The sequence below is a fragment of the Schistocerca cancellata genome, chromosome 1 (assembly GCF_023864275.1).
Source record: "Schistocerca cancellata isolate TAMUIC-IGC-003103 chromosome 1, iqSchCanc2.1, whole genome shotgun sequence".
In the NCBI taxonomy this organism is placed as follows: domain Eukaryota; kingdom Metazoa; phylum Arthropoda; class Insecta; order Orthoptera; family Acrididae; genus Schistocerca; species Schistocerca cancellata.
The window spans coordinates 1,104,433,040-1,104,454,175 of record NC_064626.1 but is presented as its reverse complement, the minus strand read 5'-3'; the positions used below and the strand labels follow the sequence as shown (position 1 = coordinate 1,104,454,175).

Here is a 21,136-nt window from a genome sequence, read left to right as displayed (position 1 = left end):
CATCTGTTGTTGGATCAGCATACCTACCTGAACTACTTTTGTTGGCGTTGGTGTGCTGTTGTTTCTGATCAGAATAATCCCATTACTGAATTGTTCACAGTAACTCACTCTTGTTCTGCCTTCATATTTATATGAATCCTATTCCTTTGTATCATTTTCTGACACTATTGATATTATAGTACTTTCATCTAACCAGAAATCCCTATCTTCTTTCTGTATTACTTCAATGATCTCCAATATATCTAGATTCAGCCTTTACATTTACATTTTCAGGTTGTTTTAATTCCCTACCTCATCATGTCTGACATGCGATGCGCTGCCGTGTAGAATGTTAACTTTTCATTAGTAATTGAATCATTTTCTAATGGTAACTTCACCTTCAGCAGTCCCGTGTCAAGTGGAGAATTAATGTGCAATATTTTGCCAATGGAGAGATCTTAAAGACACCTTTTCAGTTAAATGCCATATGTCCTGTGGATACAAATGTCTTTAATCCAATTGTTTTCATAGCCTTGTGCATCATCATGCTGCTGATCAGTGCTGGTTCTTCTGCCTTCTAGAGAAAGTTTCCTGCCAAAAGGATGCCCCCACACTCCATTCTTATATTTTCTTTGAGAAGGCTGCTGGTAGAACAAAGGTGTCTCCTTATACTAAAAGTCTTTGGCTACCATAACTGATCATTTTATTCAGAATTTAAGCAGTTGTTGGGACTGAATACAGAACCCAGAACATTTTGGTTACTGGTCAAAGATGATAACCTTGGAGCATAGGTGACCAGCTGATGGTGTATTGCAGCTAAAACACTCCCACATTCTCATTTCTTGCCAATCTGTTACTGTTGCACCTTCTGAAACTGTTTGTTTCTTGATGTTGTTCAGTACATAAGTACATAATGCCTGATGGAGCTCTTCAACAAGGATACCTCACATCATAAGCCATGACTGCTTAATTCGTATTGTGTTGTCACTTGCCAAGTGGTAGTAACACACACACTCTTTGGAGGTGTATACTATGCTTATTTCACATCAATATCTACAGCTGACCAAACCTCATCTGTTTGTACATTTCAACCTGGGGGTTGTTCAAGGATAAATTCTATAAAGTAACCAAATGTGACTTCCAGGAAGTTTCACTACATCACACCAGCTGCTTCATCTCTCACCTGCAGGTCACTTAGAGAGTGCAATGAGTTATGAATTCAGGAGAGTGGTGACTGGTTTGAACAGCTCTCTTAAACAGTCTGCCACCAGAACATTCATCTGAACATAGTGAATTCTGTACAGTATGCAGCAGCCATCCTTAAAACTTTGCACCTTTCTAGTTCCCTACATAAAATTAATAGCAATTTGATGTAAATTTATTTTTACACAGATGGCCGAAGTACATCAGTTAGGTGATAGAAACAGATTATATTCTGTTCAGAAATTGTAACCCATTGCAGTTGGGCCAGGTGATCCAGCAGTAAAGCATGTACTTGGAAACTGAATTGTCATGGGGTTGAACTGTGGTTGGACTGTGGGTATTTTAAATCTGTTCAACTTGGCCTTCACCTGTCAATGATGAGACAGTTCGCCAGGAATGACATGTGGTTCTGATGATGATGATTTATAAGAAATGAAATGTCAGACAAGAAGGTTGGGTAAAATCTCACAAGAAGCGATAGAGCAGTTAAATGAAAAGAAGCAGAAATTACAAGCATTGGCCAAACGACTTAGAAGATACAAAAAAAAGTGAAAATAGAAGGAAACAAAACCAAACATTTAACACAAACCAAAAGAAATTTTACCAGACAATAGATAACACACACATTAAAATAGACAATCCACCAAACATAAGACATGGAACACTTCTGGAGCAACATATGGTCAAACCCGGTACAACATAACAGGCATGCACGGTGGATACAAGCAGAAACAGATACATAAAAGATGATACCACAAATGCCTGAAGTGATAATTTTGCAACATGAAGTCACCCAAGGAATTAATTCTACTCGCAATTGCAAAGCCCTGGAAAAGATAAAATAGCAAATTTCTGGCTAAAGTAGTTCACCTCAACACATTCACATCGAACTAAATTATTTAACAGTTACATTGCAGACCCATACACATTCCCTGATACACTTACACATGGAATAACTTATCTGAAACCTAAAGATCAAGCAGACACAGCAAACCCAGCTAAATATCGCCCCATAACATGCCTACCAACAACATACAAAATATTAACTTCAGTCATTACACAGAAATTAATGACACATACAACACAGAACAAAATTATAAATGAAGAACAAAAAGGCTGTTGCAAAGGAGCACGAGGATGTAAAGAGCAACTGATAATAGATACAGAGGTGACATATCAAGCTAAAACTAAGCAAAGGTCGCTTTACTACGCATATATTGATTACCAAAAAGCTTTTGATAGTGTGCCCCACTCATGGTTACTACAAACATTGGAAATATACAAAGTAGATCCTAAATTGATACAGTTCCTAAACATAGTAATGAAAAATTGGCAAACCACACTTAATATACAAACAAATTCAAATAATATCACATCACAGCCAATACAGATTAAGCGTGGAATATACCAAGGAGACTCGTTAAGTCCTTTCTGGTTCTGCCTTGCTCTGAACCCACTATCCAACATGCTAAATAATACAAATTATGGATACAATATTACTGGAACATACCCACACAAAATCACACATTTGCTATACATGGATGATCTAAAACTACTGGCAGCAACAAATCAACAACTCAACCAATTACTAAAGATAACAGAAGTATTCAGCAATGATACAAATATGGCGTTTGGAACAGACAAATGTAAGAAAATAGCATAGTCAAGGGAAAACACACTAAACAGGAAGATTACATATTGGATAACCACAGCAACTGCATAGAAGCGATGGAAAAAACAGATGCCTATAAATATCTAGGATACAGACAAAAAATAGGAATAGATAATACAAATATTAAAGAAGAACTAAAAGAAAATATAGACAAAGACTAACAAAAATACTGAAAACATAATTGACAGCAAGAAACAAGACAAAAGCTATAAATACTTATGCTATACCAATATTGACCTACTCATTTGGAGTAGTGAAATGGAGTAGCACAGACCTAGAAGCACTCAATACACTTACACGATCACAATGCCATAAATATAGCATACATCACATTCATTCAGCAACAGAAAGATTCACATTAAGCAGAAAGGAAGGAGGAAGGGGATTTATCGACATAAAAAACCTACATTATGGACAGGTAGAGAATTTAAGAAAATTCTTTCTAGAACGAGCAGAAACTAGCAAAATACACAAAGCAATCACTCGTATAAATACATCGGCTACACCACTGCAATTTCATAACCACTTCTACAACCCTTTAGATCACATAACATCAACAGATACAAAGAAAGTAAATTGGAAAAAGAAAACACTACATGGCAAGCACCCGTATCATCTAACACAGCCACACATCGATAAAGATGCATCCAACACATGGCTAAGAAAAAGCAATATATACAGTGAGATGGAAGGATTCATGATTGCAATACAGGATCAAACAATAAACACCAGATATTACAGCAAGCATATTATTAAAGATCCCAATACCACAACAGAAAAATGCAGACTTTGCAAACAACAAATAGAAACAGTAGATTAAATCACAAGCGGATGTACAATACTAGCAAATACAGAATACCCCAGAAGACATGACAATGTAGCAAAAATAATAAATCAACAGCTTGCCTTACAACATAAACCTATAAAACAACACGTTCCCACATACAAGTATGCACCACAAAATGTACTGGAGAATGATGAATACAAATTATACTGGAACAGAACAATTATAACAGATAAAACACCACCACATAACAAACCTGACATCATACTCACAAATAAAAAGAAGAAATTAACACAACTAATTGAAATATCCATACCCAACACAACAAATATACAGAAGAAAACAGGAGAAAAAATTGAAAAATACATCCAACTGGCTGAGGAAGTCAAGGACATGTGGCATCAGGATAAAGTCGACATTATACCAATTATACTATCAACTACAGGAGTCATACCTCACAATATCCACCAGTACATCAATGCAATACAGCTACATCCAAACATATATATACAACTACAAAAATCTGTAATTATCGATACATGTTCAATGACCCGAAAGTTCCTAAATGCAATATAACATATACCGTAGAGTTAAAAGGAAGTCACGCTTGATCAAGGTCCGCGTCACTGTCCATTTTTGACCAGACATAACGCCTGAGAATAGAAAGAAATAATAATAATTGTTGATGATGACATTGCTACTATTATTAACTTCTTGCTGTAACATTGGGGAAAATAACTTAAAATAAATTTGTAAAAGTAATTATATCATGCTATGATGCAGTGTGGGACTGGGGCTGCTCAATGAATTTTGGAAATATTTCAGCAGCTGTTATTTTTATACTAACAAATAACTTCTGTAGGAATATCTTTTTTGGAATAATTTATGTTTCTAGCTCTGCGGAAAAAGTCTCTCATGTTGACCTATCTAAATAAATATCCCTTTCACTTATTTTATAAGTTACAGAGAAAAACACCTCACCTGGAACACCCCACATGTTGTCTGATAAACTTTCACAGGTGTGTTGTCTTGTGGAAAAATCTAAGGTCTAATCATAGATACTCAAATCCACAGTTGGACATCTAGTTTTTATTGAGGATCTAAATCAGTACTACCTTAAAAAAAATCAGTGTTTGTAACAAACAAAAATTATTTCTGTATCCATAAACTATAACACACTCAAGAAGTCAGCTACAAGAACTTGTTTGTCAGCTGCAGGATATGTTAATATGAAAGTGTAAATGATTAGTTTCCTTGTTGATCTGCTACTGCCCAAAATAACATTGTTAACCATTCATTGACCTTCAGCCTCTTCCTAATGGCCTGGAGCAAGGATTCGTAAAACCATTACACAAGAAGTAATCTCTCAAACATCCTCCCTACTATAGGCCCATTTGCATTCTGTCAGCATTTATCTAAGGTTGTAGAATAAATAATTCATGAACAGCTTACTAATGACTTTAACATTGAATAACCTTTCAGACAAATACCAGCATGATCGGCAGTAAAATCACAGCATGGGTGACTGCTGTTACAAAAGTGACCGATGTAGTGAAGTAAGAAATGGATCGACAGGAGGTGACAGAGCTTTTTGGATTGGGAACAAAGGGCCACAGTAGAGGGATGCAGTATGAGTGGTCTAACAAGAACCATTATTGGGCCCATTACTTGTTAATGATGTCAACTATTCTCCCTATTTGCAAATATCAGTTATGTGCCGATGACCTTCAATTATATCTGAGTGCAAGTCTAATAAACCTGTGCACAGCAGTCCAGTGTGTAAATGCTGATTTACTTGCCTTATCAGAGTGGGTGCAGAACATGTGTTTGAAACTTAATCCACCTGAAAATCAAGCAGTCTGTTACTCAAGAGGCTTATTGCCCTTCAGTTCAGAAAATCTCTGCCACCCTTAATCTTAAACAGCAAAGAAATAATCTTTTCTTCCCCTGTAAAGAATTAATAATCCCCATACTTGAGTATGGAATAATATTCTCTATGGATTTCAGCATCAGAACTCGCATCGGCTGGAACTGGTGACCTAAGCTTGTGCACAATAAGTTCATGATGTATGTTATTTATACCATACCCCCTGCCTATGAATATATTATGGCTGCATGCCAACAAGCATTGAGACCTTCTCAATCATTGCCCTCCCTGTCCGCCTCTGTAGCGCAGTGGTAGCATTACCACCTACCACGCAAGGGGGCCTGGGTTAGATTCCTGGCAGAGGACTGGGTGTTGTGTGTCCATCATTTTCATCATCAACATGAAAGTGGTGTCAACTAAAAAGACTTTTAATACGGCAGCCAATAAATGCCATACAATCATTTTTTTTTCATTGCCCTCCCTGTAATTGATGTTCAACTCCTAAACCATTATCTGAACACCACTGCAGAAATACCTATCCTCAACAAAGTAAAATTCTTCTGTACCACTATGTAACTCTCATGTTCTCTGTATAATTTTCTAGTGTAATTGGATAGATAAACTCTAATCAATCTGTGGCAGGAGAACACAAACACAGATATAGATTTGCAGGTTTTTGGAACCAGTGGCTTCTCCTTATGGCAAAAGGGTTTAAAGGGAAGGAAAAGAAGTGAAGCAAAGAGGATGGTGAGGTATGATAGGATATGAGGAGAGTTTGGGAAAGTCTCCCAGAACCCAGTCAGGAAAGACTTAATCAGTCTTTCCTTCTCATCCCGTCCAAAGTCCCCCTGACCCGGGGTTCTGGGTGGCTTTGCTGAACAGTACCTTCCCCTTCAAACCTTCTGTGAGAAGGAGCCACTAGTTACGAGAGCTTGCAGATTTCTGTGCCTTTATTGTACGTGCTGCTGCTGCTGCTGCTGCTGCTTGGTGGCTAGATTTTTTTATCTAGCCAATTAAACTATAACATTTTCTGTATCAGGACCCTGAGTTGACAGACTTTCTCAGAATATAAGTTAGAGACAGTGCCTGTCGATGCAGCACTTCTGCCTTTTGGTGCATCGTCTCCTTCATTACTAAAATAATTTCTAATTTTCAACTAGAACTTCCAGTATATTAAAATACAAGGGTATTCTTTTAAAACATAGCTGCATTCTGTTTATCCCTGGTATAAAATGCTGTTTTTGGAAAGTTACTACTCGCCATATAGTGGAGATGTTGAGTCGCAATAGGCACAACAAAAAGATTCACACAATTATAGCTATCGGCCATTAAGGCCTTTGTCAGCAACAGATGCACGTGTGGGCACGCGCATGCACGCACAACTTGCACTCATGTCTGCAGTCTTTTCAGTTGTGAGACTGCAGATGTGTGCGTGTATATTGCTGACAAAGGCCTTAATGGCCAAAAGCTATAATTGTGTGAATCTTTTTGTTGTGCCTATCGTGACTCGGCATCTCTGCTATATGGTGAGTAGCAACTTTCCTTCTCTAATATTGCTACATTCCATCCTGGCTTTTCCCTTCTTTGTTTTCGGAAAGACTTTATTTACTAAAGTGAAAAACCAGCTCAAAACTTGCAGTTATACATACAGGTATCCCATCAGATCCATTTACTTCCATATTAGGCAACTATTTATTTTTTGGCTCCAAAATTACGTACCTCAATAATTAGTTATTGTTCTTCTTCCCCAAATACTGTGTTTTTTAATATTAATGATTTATGTTGCAGATGGCAGGCCGTATTACAAAGCTGGCTAATTGCTTCCGGAGAACTCTTGAGGATACAAAGGAACTTTACCAAAGAGAGATGAACAAACTTAAGGATGCAAAAGACCAAGCTGTATTGGCAGCAAGAGTTGAAACTCAAGTTGCATGTTCAAGGTAATTTTATTGCAGTAAAATATTAAGTTATGGGAGAAAAACCAAAATAGCTGATAATGTTTTAAAAACCATGTTGTTTTCTTTCCATAACTTAGAGCTGTTGTATCCAAGGAGAACAAAATTTTTATAAAATATAAGAGTCGGGATTTATGAAGGAATGTAAGGGATAAGTAAATTAGGTGTTGTTCATCTAGTGAAGTTGGTACTAACTTTGACATGTAAGAATTGCTGTTAAGATAATGAATAGCAGCATTTTTGTAAGTTGGCAACACTGATCATTTATGCCCTTTGAGTGATATTTTATTATAATGAAGGAAACCAGCCAGCAGTCACTCGGTATTGTGGTATATATTAATTTATTCAGCTAAACAGGTACAGAAGAAACAAGTGGAAGACTTTCTCTATAGGGACAGATGCTGGAACAAAATTAGCTGGAGCAAGTGTAGGACATAATTTTAGTATGTCAAGGATGTGTGGAAGCCAAACCTGTGATAAAAAATCATTGGAGATTATGTATGATTGTCAGACCTAATCATAGGAGATAATGTTACATGCATCACATCTGAATTAAGTATCAGTGCCAAAAAATGTATTACCAGAACATTTTGCATTGGTTCTGCATAATTTGTGAACAGTGATGGAGAGTTGCAATAGGTTTCACTGTGTCAGACTTACAGTCAATCAGTACCATATATGGTGGATGTATTAATGTGCTTTTTGTCTTCGACTGCCTAGCTTTTGTACCACTAAATGTGATGGTAAAGTGTCTTGGTATTCAGTATTTCCCTATTACTTGCAAGGTACAAATTACAGCTACAAAGAAGAATGTCAGTGGATAAAATAAAATCTGAAGCTTCCAGAGGCAGTGTAGTCAGCCTGAATGATACATGTCCATACAAAATGCTCGCACTTCACATCTTTCATTACATCTGCACATCCAAACCATAATCTTTGCGCAGAGTGTAAAGAAGACAAGGGGAAAAAATGGATGGAAGAGGCAGCTACATGCCAGAGTTGACAGATGATGGGATATTGTTCTTTATGCCAAATGCCTCACTACATTTTGAAGAATCCTTTAGGGTGATTTCTCTTTAGATATTGAAGTATGTGCAAAATGAGTGCAAAACTACAAACACATGCATTATTTTTACTTTCAATTCATAACACACTACATATTCCAGCATTTGAGCAGAAATTCTCGGTCACAGACCTTGGTGTTAGGTATAAAGTTATTCTCTAATCCAGTGGCCAGTCCCCAATTCAGATCATTTTACTGTATACAATTACCCTCAAAGCAGCACACAAATGCCAAATAAGGCAGACTAGAACTACATTACCTGATATAAGTGGATGGGCAACTATTAGTGGACACTGAGTGGGGTCCACCTTTAACCTTCAGGACAGCTTGAACTTGGTGGAGAAAACTTTGAGAGAGGTGTTCGAATGTCTGGAGGAACAGCAGTATTTCATAGTCCAGGTTGGGGCTCTGGGCAGGCCAGCCCATTTCAGGAATGTTGTGGTCTATAAACCATTGCCTCACAGATGCTGATTTACAAAAGGTTGCATTGTCAATGTTTCTGAACTGTTCATCCACTGTAGACAGCACACACAACTGTAACCCCCTGTGGGTCTGGGGATTAAAATAGGCCTGAGGTATTCCTGCCTGTCGTAAGAAGCGACTACAAGGAGTCACGCAAATTTTGGCCTTTGTGACGGTCCCCTGTAGGGTTTGACCTCCATTTTTCAAAATTTTCCCGCAGAGTGAGCCAATTGGGGAAGGGCACCTTACATGGTGCATCATGTCTCTTGTACATAGAGATCTTTAGCCCACTTTCTTGTCGTTGCATTGCAGTCCAGCTCATTCTCCATCTCTTGGGTTAGGACACCTTCCTGGGTGAGTTTTCCACCATGCACTACGCAGTGTCGCTTTCTGCGCCAACTATGACCATGGACTTCTTTGCACCTCATATCCAGCATGGTAACAAGTCCGTTGTGGTGGGGCCGCCATGTACCCTGTTGGTTGTAGCCCCCTGACAACACAGGGATCGCTCTGCTGATGCATGCACTGTTAACTCCCCACGTATGCCCTGGGGCTTCATGACCCTAGGCAAGGGCCATCCTGCCAGGTGACTTTTGATGCGGCTGGATGACGCCTATGGGGAGGACCCCTGGTCGGAGTAGGTGGCATCAGCTTGGATGACGTGCGATGAAATGTACCACACCATCACTTGTTGGTGGTCAGACACCAGCAGTCAGTGTTCAGTCTCAATGCGATGCTAGAAAGTAAGACCCTAAATCGTTCCCCTCCCTGGCTACACCATGGGAGGTACACCAGACTGATGGCAGTGAACCTTATTCACCCTGGTACCTTGTATGTATGAGAACTAATGGGGACTTTTTGTTTCGATGAAGCCAGTTTTTTGTAGAGCATTTAGAGGACAAGTTTGGGGAGATAGAGGGCTTGTCCAAAATTCGCTTTGGGTCAGTCTTCGTAAAAACAGCATCCTCTGCCCAGTCATGGGATGTTTCTGTTGCCATCATACCACATAATATCGTAAATATGGTCCAGGGTATTATATTTCACAGTGACCTTCTTTTGCAGTCTGATAATGAAGAGCTGCACACAAATTTAGAGCGGTGAGGTGTTCATTTCATGCGGCATGTCCATCGGGTTCAGAGGGATAATCAGGTTGCCACCGGTGCCTTCATCTTGGCCTTTGAGGGTGATACCTTACCTGAGAAGGTAAAGGTGATGGTCTAACGCTCTGATGTCAAACCATACATGTCTCTCCCGATGCAGTGCTTTAAGTGCTGGAAGTTTGGCCATATGTCTTCCCACTGTACTTCCAGCATCACATGTCGAGATTGTGGATGTCCATCACATCCCAATACATCATGTGCCTGGCGAGCGTAATTCACCTTGCTTGCCGGACTGCAGGATTTTACAGAAAGAGAGGAAAATCATGGAATAAAAGACCCTGGACTGACTGACCTATACTGAAAATAGGATTGCCTACATCCTGCTGCTATGACCCCCTCATACACCGCTGCTATGAGAACAGTTGTAGCTCCCATCAGTTCTGCGAATTCCAGTCGGCTGTGAAGCAGAAGGCTACACCTGCCCCCTTGGTGGGGGGGCAATTCCCCCTCCCCCTCCCCTGTTGCTCCTGTACCACCTACCTCTGGAGCACTGTCCCCTGCCAACCATCAGGGACACCAGTCCCCACTTCTCAGCCAGAGAAATGTAAGTCTTCTTCGGAATCTCCTGGGTCACTCCCTTGCGCTAGTGGGAAAGATGACTCCCGCCAGTGGCTGAAGTGTCCAAAAGCAGCTGGTCGTAGGGCTTCACAATCATCCTCAGTCCCGAAGACTGAATCAGTGAAGCCCTCCCAGCCAGAGAAACCCAAGGAGCAGTGAGAAAAGTCCAAAAGGAAGACCCCTAAGACCAAGGAAATTGTGGTGGCACCCACACCACCGCTACCTAAAAGCTCTGCGTCTGTGGATAAGGTGGAGATTATGGCGTCCACTGATGACCTAGATCTCGCCAGACCCTCAGACACAATGGATATAGACTGCTCAGGCAATAAATCTGTGGTTGCAGGTGACCCTGAGGCATAAATTGCCTCATTGAATGAATGTTCCATGCCTTCCTAGTCTGACGATGACGTCATCCTCCAGTGGAATAACGGCAGTTTTTTCCACCACCTGGCTAAGCTTCAGCAACTGTTAAGCTTTACACTTGCTTTCTGCATTGCCCTCTAGGAAACCTGGTTCCCAGCAATGCAGACCCCTGCCCTCCATGGCTATAAGGAATATTACAGCAACTGTAGAGACTATAATGGAGTGTTAGGTGGAGTTTGTGACACATTCTAAACTCAGTCTTTTGTGAAACTATGACCCTTCAGACCCCTCTTGAAGCTGTGGCTGTCTGCAGTGTATATCTTCCTTCAGGTGGTGCAGTACCCCTGAATGTACTAGCTGCACTGATTGATAAACTCCCAAAACTGTTTAACGCCCATAACCCCTTGTGGGGTGGCGCCGTGCTTACTGACAGAGGCAGAGATGGCGAAGCTTTACTGTCTCAGTTCAACCTCTGCCACTTAAATACTGTGGCCACCACACATTTCAGTGTGGCTCATGGAAGTTACTCAGCCATTGATTTATCTATTTGCAGCCCAGGACTTCTCCCATCTATCTGCTGGAGGTCACATGATGACCTGTGTGGTAGTGACCAGTTCCCCATCTTCCTGTCACTGCCCTATGTCAGGCCCACGGACACTTGCCCAGATGGGCTTTAAACAAGGCAGAAAACTTTGACCTCTGTGGTCACTGTCGACTCTCCCCCATATGATATCATCGATGTGATGGTTGAGCAGGTGACTACAACAATTGTTAATGCAGCGGAAAACACAATCCCTTACTCTTTTGGGTGCCCGCAGCGAAAGCAGTCCCTTGGTGGTCGCCAGAAGTCGCTGAGGCAATTAGTGTCGGCGAGCTCTACAGCAACATAAGCAGCACCCTTCCCTGGAGCACCTCATAGCCTTTAAGTGGCTCAGAGCCTGTGATTGCCAGCTTATCAAAGGAGAGAAGCAGGAGTGTTGGGAGAGATACGTCTCGACCATTGGAAGCCATACATCACTTTCTCAAAGTCTGGATGAAGATAAGACGTCTCTTTGGATACCAGACCCCAACAGGTGTCCCTGGCATTGACATCAATGGCGTGTTGTCTACCAACACACAAGATTGCTGAGCACTATGCTCGAGCCTCTGCGTCGAAAAACTACCCCCCAACCTTTCGGATCCTCAAAAGGCGGATGGAAAGAAAAGTCTTTTAATTCGCTACATGCCACAATGAATCCTATAACTCCCCATATACGGAGTGGGAGCTCCTCATTGTCCTTGCACATTGCCCTGACACTGCTTCTAGGCCAGATCGGATTCAGTCAGATGATAAAACATCTGTCATCTGACTAAAAGTGACATCTCGTCGTAATCTTCAACCGGATCTGGTGCAATGGTTCCTTTCCATCACAGTGGTGGGATAGCACCATCATTCCGATGCTTAAACTCAGTAAAAACTCACTTGATGTGGATACCTATTGGCCCTTGAACCACACCATTCTTTGTATGCTGCTGGAATATATGGTGTGTCGACGGTTGGGTCGGGTCCTGGAGTAACATGGCCTACTGGCTCCATGTCGGGGCGGCTTCCGCCAGGGTCACTCTACCACCGATAAACTTGTGTCCCTCGAGTCTGTCATCCAGCCTCTTCCAGACGCCAGCAGGTGGTTGCTGTCTTTTTATTTACGAAAAGCATATGACACAACCTGGCGACATCATCATCCTTACCACATTATGCGAGTGGGGACCTGCTCCTGATTTTTATCCACAATTTCCTTTCGCTTCGTACTTTCTGTGTCCAAGTTGGTGCCTCTCATAGTTCGCCCCATATCCAGGAGAATGGGGTCCCTCAGGGCTCCGTATTGAGTGTATCTCTATTTTTAGTGGCCATTAATGGTATAGCAGCAGCTGTAGGATCGTCTGTGTCACTGTCTCTGTATGCAGACAACTTCTGCATTTCGTACTGCTCCCCCAATATTGGTGTTGCTGAGCGGCGCCTACAGGTAGCCATCCACATGACACAGTCATGCCCACGGTTTCCAGTTTTTGGCGGCAAAGTCGTGCTGTGCACTTCTGTTGGTGTTGTACCGTTCATCCGCAACCAGAACTTTACCTTAATGACGATCCACTCACTGTAGTGGAGACATATCGATTCTTAGGAGTGGTTTTCAACGCCCGATTGACTTGGCTTCCTCACCTTCGTCAGCTTAAGCGGAAGTGCTTGCAGCACCTCAATGCCCTCTGCTGCCTGAGCAACACAAAGTGGGGTGCAGATTGCTCTACACTGCTGCAGCTCTACAGATCTCTTGTTCAATCCCTCCTTGACTACGGGAGTCTGGTTTATGTTTCAGCGGCACCCTCAGCGTTGCGTTTACTCAACTCAGTTCACCACTGTGGTGTTCGCCTAGCGACAGGAGCTTTTAGGAAGAGTCTGGTGACCAATGTCCTGGTGGAGGCCAGAGTCGCTCCATTGTAGATTAGGTATGCGCAGTTACTCTCCAGTTACGTTGCACACGTTTGCAATTATCCTGCACATCCCGATTTACAGTTTGCTTTTCCTGCTGACAGCGGTTCATCTCCCGCATTGGCGGCCCAGGTCAGGGTTTCCAATTGCAGTTTGTGTGCGATCCCTTCACTCCGAACTAGAGTCCTTGCACTTACCACCTATACTTAAGGTTCATTCACAAACACCACCATGGTGTGCAGCTAGGTCGCAGCTTCGCCTGGACCTTTCACATGGCCCTAAGGACTCTGTTAACCCTGCGTCTCTCTGCTTTCACTTCCTCTAGCTTCTCGGCATGTACTGGGGCCATGAAGTAGTTTACACCGATCGCTCAATGGCTGATGGTGACTTTGGCTTTGCCTATATTCATGGAGGGCATATAGAACAGCACTCCTTGCCAGATGGCTGCAGTGTTTTCACTGCAGAGCTGGTGGCCATATCTCATGCTCTTGACCACATCCTCTCATGCCCAGGTGAGTCATTTCTCCTGTGTACTGACTCCTTGAGCAGTTTTCAAGCTGGTTACCAGTGCTACCCTCGTCATCCTTTGGTAGGGAGCATTGATGAGTCCATCTATTCCCTGGAATGGTCCAGTCGTTCAGTGGTGTTCGTCTGCACCTCAGCTCATGTCTGAATCCCAGGAAATGAACTTGCCCACTGGGTGGTCAAACAGGCTATGCAGAAACCTCTTGTGGAGATCAGCTTCCCTGAAACTGACCTGCGTTCAATATTACACCGCAAGATTTTACGGCTTTGGGAGGTGGAATGGCATAACCTCAGTATGCACAAGTGTGCCATTAAGGAAACTACGAATGTATGGAAGACCTCCGTGCATACCTCTCGCAGGGACTCTGTGGTTCAGTTGGCTCCACATTGGCCACACATGGCTGATGCATGGTTACCTCCTCCGTCACGAGAATCCACCTCGGTGTCACTGTGGCTCACGAATGACTGTCGTCCATCTCTTGCTGGACTGCCCACTTTTAGCCACTCTGTGGTGGACTTTTAACCTTCCCAGCACACTATCTTTGGTGTTAGGCAACAGTGCGTCAACAGCAGCTTTAGTTCTATGTTTTATTCATGAGGGGGAGTTTTAGCATTTGCTCTAAATTTTAGCACATGACCTTTGTCCCTATGTGTCCGCCACCCTAGTGCTTTCAGGGTGGGAGGTTTTCATGTGTTCCAGAGTGGCTGGCTTTTCCTTTTTATCCTCGTGGTCAGCCAGCCATGGTAACCTGCTTTCTTGTTTTAACCTCTTCTACCTGTTTCTTGCGTCTTTGTGGTTTTATTGTTCCCTTTTGTCCATTTCAGTGTAGTTGCCCTTCAGTCGTTGTGGTTTTTCCTTTCATTTTGTTTTGTGTTGTCTCATTGTCTTATTCTCACCCTTGTGGCATTGTTTCTTTCGGAACAAGGGACCGATGACCTCGTAGTTTGGTCCCTTCCCCCCTCTTTTACATCAACCAGCGAACAAATCTAAAATCTTCATTAGTTTACCCATCTTAAGTTGTAAGGGGCAAACTGCAATGATTACTTGACGTAAGGTGCACTACCCAAGATTATTTGTAAACAAGCTTTGTTGTTGTTCTGGTTTTGTTAAGTGTGGTTACTATCTTCAGATCTCAAGGTTATTACATACCTCCTATACAAACTGTAAAAGTACTCTTTCGAAAACATTGCTAGGTGTATGAGGGGTGAGATGAATAACGCATCGGCAAGTCAGGGTTAAAACCACTATACACAGTGATGCGCCAAATGCTTGTCCCCCTTACAGCATACTACTGTGCACTTCACTGTAGCCAGTGCATCACTACATTAATGAACCTAGGGGTCTTGTGGCTGCAATGAAGTGCACAGTAGTGTGCAATATGGGGGACAAGCATTGTGCGAATAACTCTGTACATTGTAGTTGTAACGTTGACTTGCATTGGCATCACTAATCTCAATCCTCGGACACCTGGCAGTGTTCTAGGAGCTGTTGCATAGCTGTTATAGAAGATATGTAATAACCTTTAATTGATGTCTGAAGACAGTAACCATGCTTACCGAAGCCAGTAATCAACAATAAAGTTTGTTTTTGTACCATAACACTACCTCCTCTGTACTTCATTGTTGACACTAAACATGATGCCAGGCGAGACCCATGAGAAAGACAGGCTGCGGCACATATGTCACAGAGGTAGGCCTGAACTCGCTCGCTCAGCTTAGCAGACAAAATGCTTTTCTAAACCTGTTAACTCGCAGCTGAGTATGTACATACTAACAAGAATCCAGTCTTCTACTGGAATCTGCTATTATGAAGTCACACTGAATAACGGTACAACAACAAAATTTAATTAAAGATCAGTACTTTATATATATATGGTATAACAGCTTGTTCATAATATTTAGTCTCTTCTGCTTAAGTCCTCATTTCATTTAAGAAGTGGTGCCTTATGCAACTGATAATCATTTTGACATGTTTGTACCCCAGTACAGCCACAACAAATTATAAGTAGGCCTAGGAACTTCTGATCATTGTAGGACTCCATAATAGCAGAGTCCAGTAAAAGATGCAATTCTCCTTTGTATGTACACATATAGTTAAGAGTTTCATAGGTGTAGAAGTGTAGTTTCTCTGCTGAGTTCAGCGAGTAGCGAGTGCAGGCCTACCTTCGTGACACACGTGTAGACACGCTCCCCCAGGGAGTTCTTGGTTTGTTCATGGTTCACGTGTGGCACACTTGGGATGCCAAGCTGTTGCAGCCTATTTGTTCTTCCCAGACTGCATTTCCTTCTGTCTGCCTGTTTCTACATGTCCTCACTCCTTCTCTGGTCCTCCTCCTTTGTCGGTGGTACTGCTGTTGATCTGGCTATCCACCAGCTTTTTTTGTATTTGTTCTGGTTGTTGTTCCCCTTGCCTTTTCATTCTCATTCTTCCTTTTTGGCATTTTATTCCCCCTGTGGGGTTTGACCTCCACTTATAAATTTTTCTCTCTGTACTGTGAGCCATTTAGGGACGAATTCTCTCCCTAGCATTTACAAAGTCTTCAATAGTTTTATAGATGGTCTGTCTTGAACGTCGACGATATCTTCTGTGGTAAGGCATCGTGGCAGCGTTCAATGCAGTTGCCTGTGCAGCAGCAGCAGCGCGAATGAGCTTTGTGGACTTTGTGGACCGAGATGTCATCGCTTACAGAACCTATCATGTTACTGAAAATGCTAATAAAGACTTTGGCAAATCTACCTATATGTCACCCTCTCCCTTTACTTTATATACTCGTAATAGACGTAAGCTATCACGTAATGAAACTGTATTTATTTGGATCAAAGGCAAAGGTACTTGTGAATATGTAAAGTTTGTTGGTGATTGTACATTGTATTTTCATAAATAAATTGATCTGTAGTGTAGCTGAGAACCGGACAAGGGTACATCTAGAATCTGTCGGCATAGAGCGAGAACAGCATGTTACGTCAGCTCTCTGAGCGCTTGACCTTTGACCCCGCCTGATAAGGCGGTGCTACGCAACCTTGGCAGCGCGCCAGCCGCGAGGCGGCCGACAAACAGCGGACGGGCGCACCTAGTATGTCTAGTGCGCCCGTCCGGGATAACGCGCCGCTGGCACTCTGAAAAATTCTAAGTCCCTATCAGGGTCACGCGCTCCACGCGCCTCTCTAAGAGCGAGCGATCGCCGCGCAGCGGCTCATTTGCGCTGCTGCTGCTGCACAGGCAACTGCATTGAACGCTGCCACGATGCCTTACCACAGAAGATATCGTCGACGTTCAAGACAGACCATCTATAAAACTATTGAAGACGTTGAAATGACAACTTCTGCTGTCCTTCCCCTCTTTTTCCCTGCTGTAAATGAGGCGTTAACATTCCAGAGGCTGCTTTGTCAATGAGTGTGTGTTATTCCATTTTAATTATTCTGAACATTTTTATGGCTAGTGTTGTTAAATTGTTAAACAAAGGCAGGTCATGCTGTGTTCTGTTGTGTTGCATTGCTGGTGCCAGTTTTAAGTAACACATTTCTTGACTTTCTTTTGCTTATGAGATTGTCTGTGTTTTCTTGCAGTAAATATAGTTCATATGCTTATTGTGGCTTATTTTGCCTTGTTGTGTTCTTGCTGTATTGGTAAAGATTTATTTTTAAACTCAACAAATTTGTAATTATTATTTTGTAGTAAATGCCAAGCTGTTCAGTATTATGTATTGATGTTGCAGGGCTGTTTTTGAACAAAGGTCAGATAATCTGCCTGTCCATATTGTGGATCCAATTGAAACAGTAGGCCTCCAGCCGACGACAGATGGTAATGAAACAAAAAAGGTTAGTTGTTGCTATTATATATTTCTTCAGAAATTGTTGCTAATAATTTTTTCATGAATTGAAGTGCGTAAAATGGCTCTAATAGAAGGTGTTTGCTTCCAGTGTGCTAACTGCAATAGAGAAGCATTTGCAGAATGCTCGTTGTGTCGTCGTACACCATACTGCTCAACATTTTGCCAGCGTAAAGACTGGACAAGTCATCAAGTGGAATGTGTTCGGAATGCAACTGATAATAGTATTGGACAACCAGCTAGTTCAATAATGCTAATTGTTGAAAGTTCTGATCAAGTCCTAGGACATGGTGAATGTAATACTTGAGTTATTCACTCTGAAGGTGCCAATAATGCTAACTTATGTCTGAGGTATCTGTGATCTTTACGCTGTGTTAGTGTGTGCTGATCATGATGGATGTTTTCTGTTTAGTCCATACAATTTTCAAAGAAAAAAATTGCACATGTTGCATATATGTACAATCTAAAAATTTTATGCACAAATGTTACTATGTGTGTTGTGTGAATACAATCCAGAAGTATTGTTAAAAGTATTACTAGTCATATGAGAATATTTTTATGGAAAGTGAGACCTGCTTCTTCCTTTGGTTGAATTGTGAATTCTAATTAGTCAGTTTAACTGCTCTTCATTGTTGGTACATTTTTTGTATCTGTTTTACTTTTACACGAATGTAAAGGACATTTTTTGCTATATTGTTTTATATATGTATTTATAAAACATTTATCTTTTGGCTAGTACACATTGTATCCTTGTAAAACTGGTTAAAAGTATACTTAACTGGCAACTGGTAGAGCTTTGTGAAAATGTGCAATTCATTTGTGTTTCTATTATTTGATTACAATGGTGATACACATCTGTTATGGAGAGCAGCTTTGTGATTGTAATGTAAACTTTTTAATCTATTTGTGTGTGTGTGTGTGTGTGTGTGTGTGTGTGTGTGTGTGTGTGTGTGTGTGTGTGTAAATGTAAATTTATATTTATTATTTATTTGTGGTAGTTACTACATTCTGTTTATCATGAAAGGACCTCTTTAATAGCACACTGTGTGATGCAGGTATCTCAATGTCTTGAGATATGCTCCTGTGTGAGAAAAACTGACAAGTTACTTCAGCTAAATTCCAAAGTTGATCAGAATAAAAAAAATTTTTTACAGATTTTGTATTTAATGGAATCCTTACATTTTCAGTTACTTGACTGTTGAATAGTTATGACAACTATCAATACAGTTTGTTATTGCTCAAGATTTCTTAGTCGCTTGTGTGAAGTGACCATACACCATACCATTTTGCAACAAGACAAATTGCAGTTAAAGAAATAGCTTTAAACTATTTGTCTATTGCAGATATTGTCCCATCAGAAGTGTTCACAATTGGGTATTATGAATTTTCAAAGGCTGCCTAAGGAATTGTGTAAAATAATGTCCGTAGACTTTATTCATACATCCAGTTATTGCTGTAGCTTGGTCCCTTTTGAGAAGGGAAGTAGTGTTTCCATGAAATTCTCTCAAAAGTTGACATTTAATTGTTCATTGTGTAAAAGAATTGCTGCAGACATCTCTATTTAAGAAATATTTCAAAGTATATAAAATGTTTATAATAGAGGGAAACATTCCACGTGGGAAAATTATATCTAAAAACAAAGATGATGTGACTTACCAAACGAAAGTGCTGGCAGGTCGATACACACAAACAAACACACATACATACACACAAAATTCAAGCTTTTGCAACCAACGGTTGCTTCGTCAGGAAAGAGGGAAGGAGAGGGAAAGACGAAAGGATGTGGGTTTTAAGGGAGAGGGTAAGGAGTCATTCCAATCCCGGGAGCGGAAAGACTTACAGGGGGAAAAAAGACAGGTATATACCCTCTCCCTTAAAACCCACATCCTTTCATCTTTCCCTCTCCTTACCTCTTTCCTGACGAAGCAACCGTTGGTTGCGAAAGCTTGAATTTTGTGTGTATGTTTGTGTTTGTTTGTGTGTCTATCGACCTGCCAGCACTTTCATTTGGTAAGTCACATCTTCTTTGTTTTTAGATATATATAAAATGTTTAATTTTTATGTTTCTGTAATGTGATTCAGATTACTGAAAATTTGTTCGGCAACAACTTTTGTAAATGCGGAGCAATTGGTGTAAAACAAGAACAGAGGTGTTTAGTAACTTCTGCGTAAATCTGAGAACTCAACTCTTCATTGAGGGGATGGTTACCAAGTCGGCAACAATCCTCACCGTGGTAACAAGTGTCGAGACCCTTCTGAAGGATGTGTGGAACAAACTGTTCCTGGATTGAAATAAGGCTAACTTGGAAACAGTATTTTAAGGTAAATATAATGAATTAAAAAATGTTGCTTTTCATTCTGTTGTATGATAAAATAGGTAAGTAGCAAGAAAAAACGCTAGTATGTGTCGGTAAGTAGGAAGCTCAAGATAGCCATGTTGAATATTAAGAACTTCCAAATGTAGAAACAGATATGGACAATAAATGACCATGAAGTTAAAGTACTGCATACTGGAATTAAGTGTTACAATATGGAGAGGATGCTATAAAATTTGGTCTCCTCAAGAGGGACCAACAGTTTGTGGTTGATATAGCCAATAGTCACACAACTGGGTTTTTCATATATATATATAATGTTCTAGGCTGCCATAGTTAAGACCTCAAACATTTGCAAAAATACCGTATACGTACAGTATTTACAACTCAGTATTTGTGGAGAGGGACTGAAGAGGAGCTTCTCATATGTTTATGCAGTACATACATAAATAAAATGCCATCAAAATGTTAAACCTTCAAAGAGTGAAGAAAGTAGCAACAGTGTACTAGCGTAAACTGTTAAACAATGTTGAAGCCAGTCTTGGATAGTGAATGAGAGAAAATGTTGAACATGTTAAAAACGTACTAAAAGTGCCGTATTGTATAATAGTCGTGCAAGACACAACTGTGTTCTAGTTGTTGTATGACAAAAATTAATCGACAGTACCACAATGAAAAGACAGGGTTCTATACATAAATTACTCGAAGACCTACACTTAGTTCTTCTGTTTCTCTTTAAGATGTTGTAGGAGAGAGATGACATATTGTACCTAAAGTGAAAATATCCAACACACATAACCACAAAACATCAATAAAAATACTGTTATTCCATTTCTGTACTTTGAAAAAAATAACACACATTGGAATTTAATTTTCTAGTTTTCAAGTCACAGAAAAGACAGTGTTTGGGTTTTTAAACAGTCGATTTAACGTTGA

The 21,136-nt window shown here is 40.9% G+C and overlaps 1 protein-coding gene across 2 annotated transcripts in view; it reads left to right on the top strand.

The window, feature by feature from the left end:
- Positions 1-19,034, top strand: part of LOC126091938 (deformed epidermal autoregulatory factor 1) — a 48,362-nt gene extending 29,328 nt beyond the window's left edge. For both annotated transcript variants that reach the window (XM_049907273.1, XM_049907264.1), the window contains exons 8-10: positions 7,294-7,445; positions 17,772-17,874; positions 17,977-19,034. In XM_049907273.1, coding sequence (XP_049763230.1) covers positions 7,294-7,445; positions 17,772-17,874; positions 17,977-18,192 — 471 coding nt within the window. In that variant the 3' untranslated portion in view covers positions 18,193-19,034. The remainder of the gene's footprint in view (positions 1-7,293; positions 7,446-17,771; positions 17,875-17,976) is intronic.
- The last annotated feature ends 2,102 nt before the right edge of the window (positions 19,035-21,136 follow it).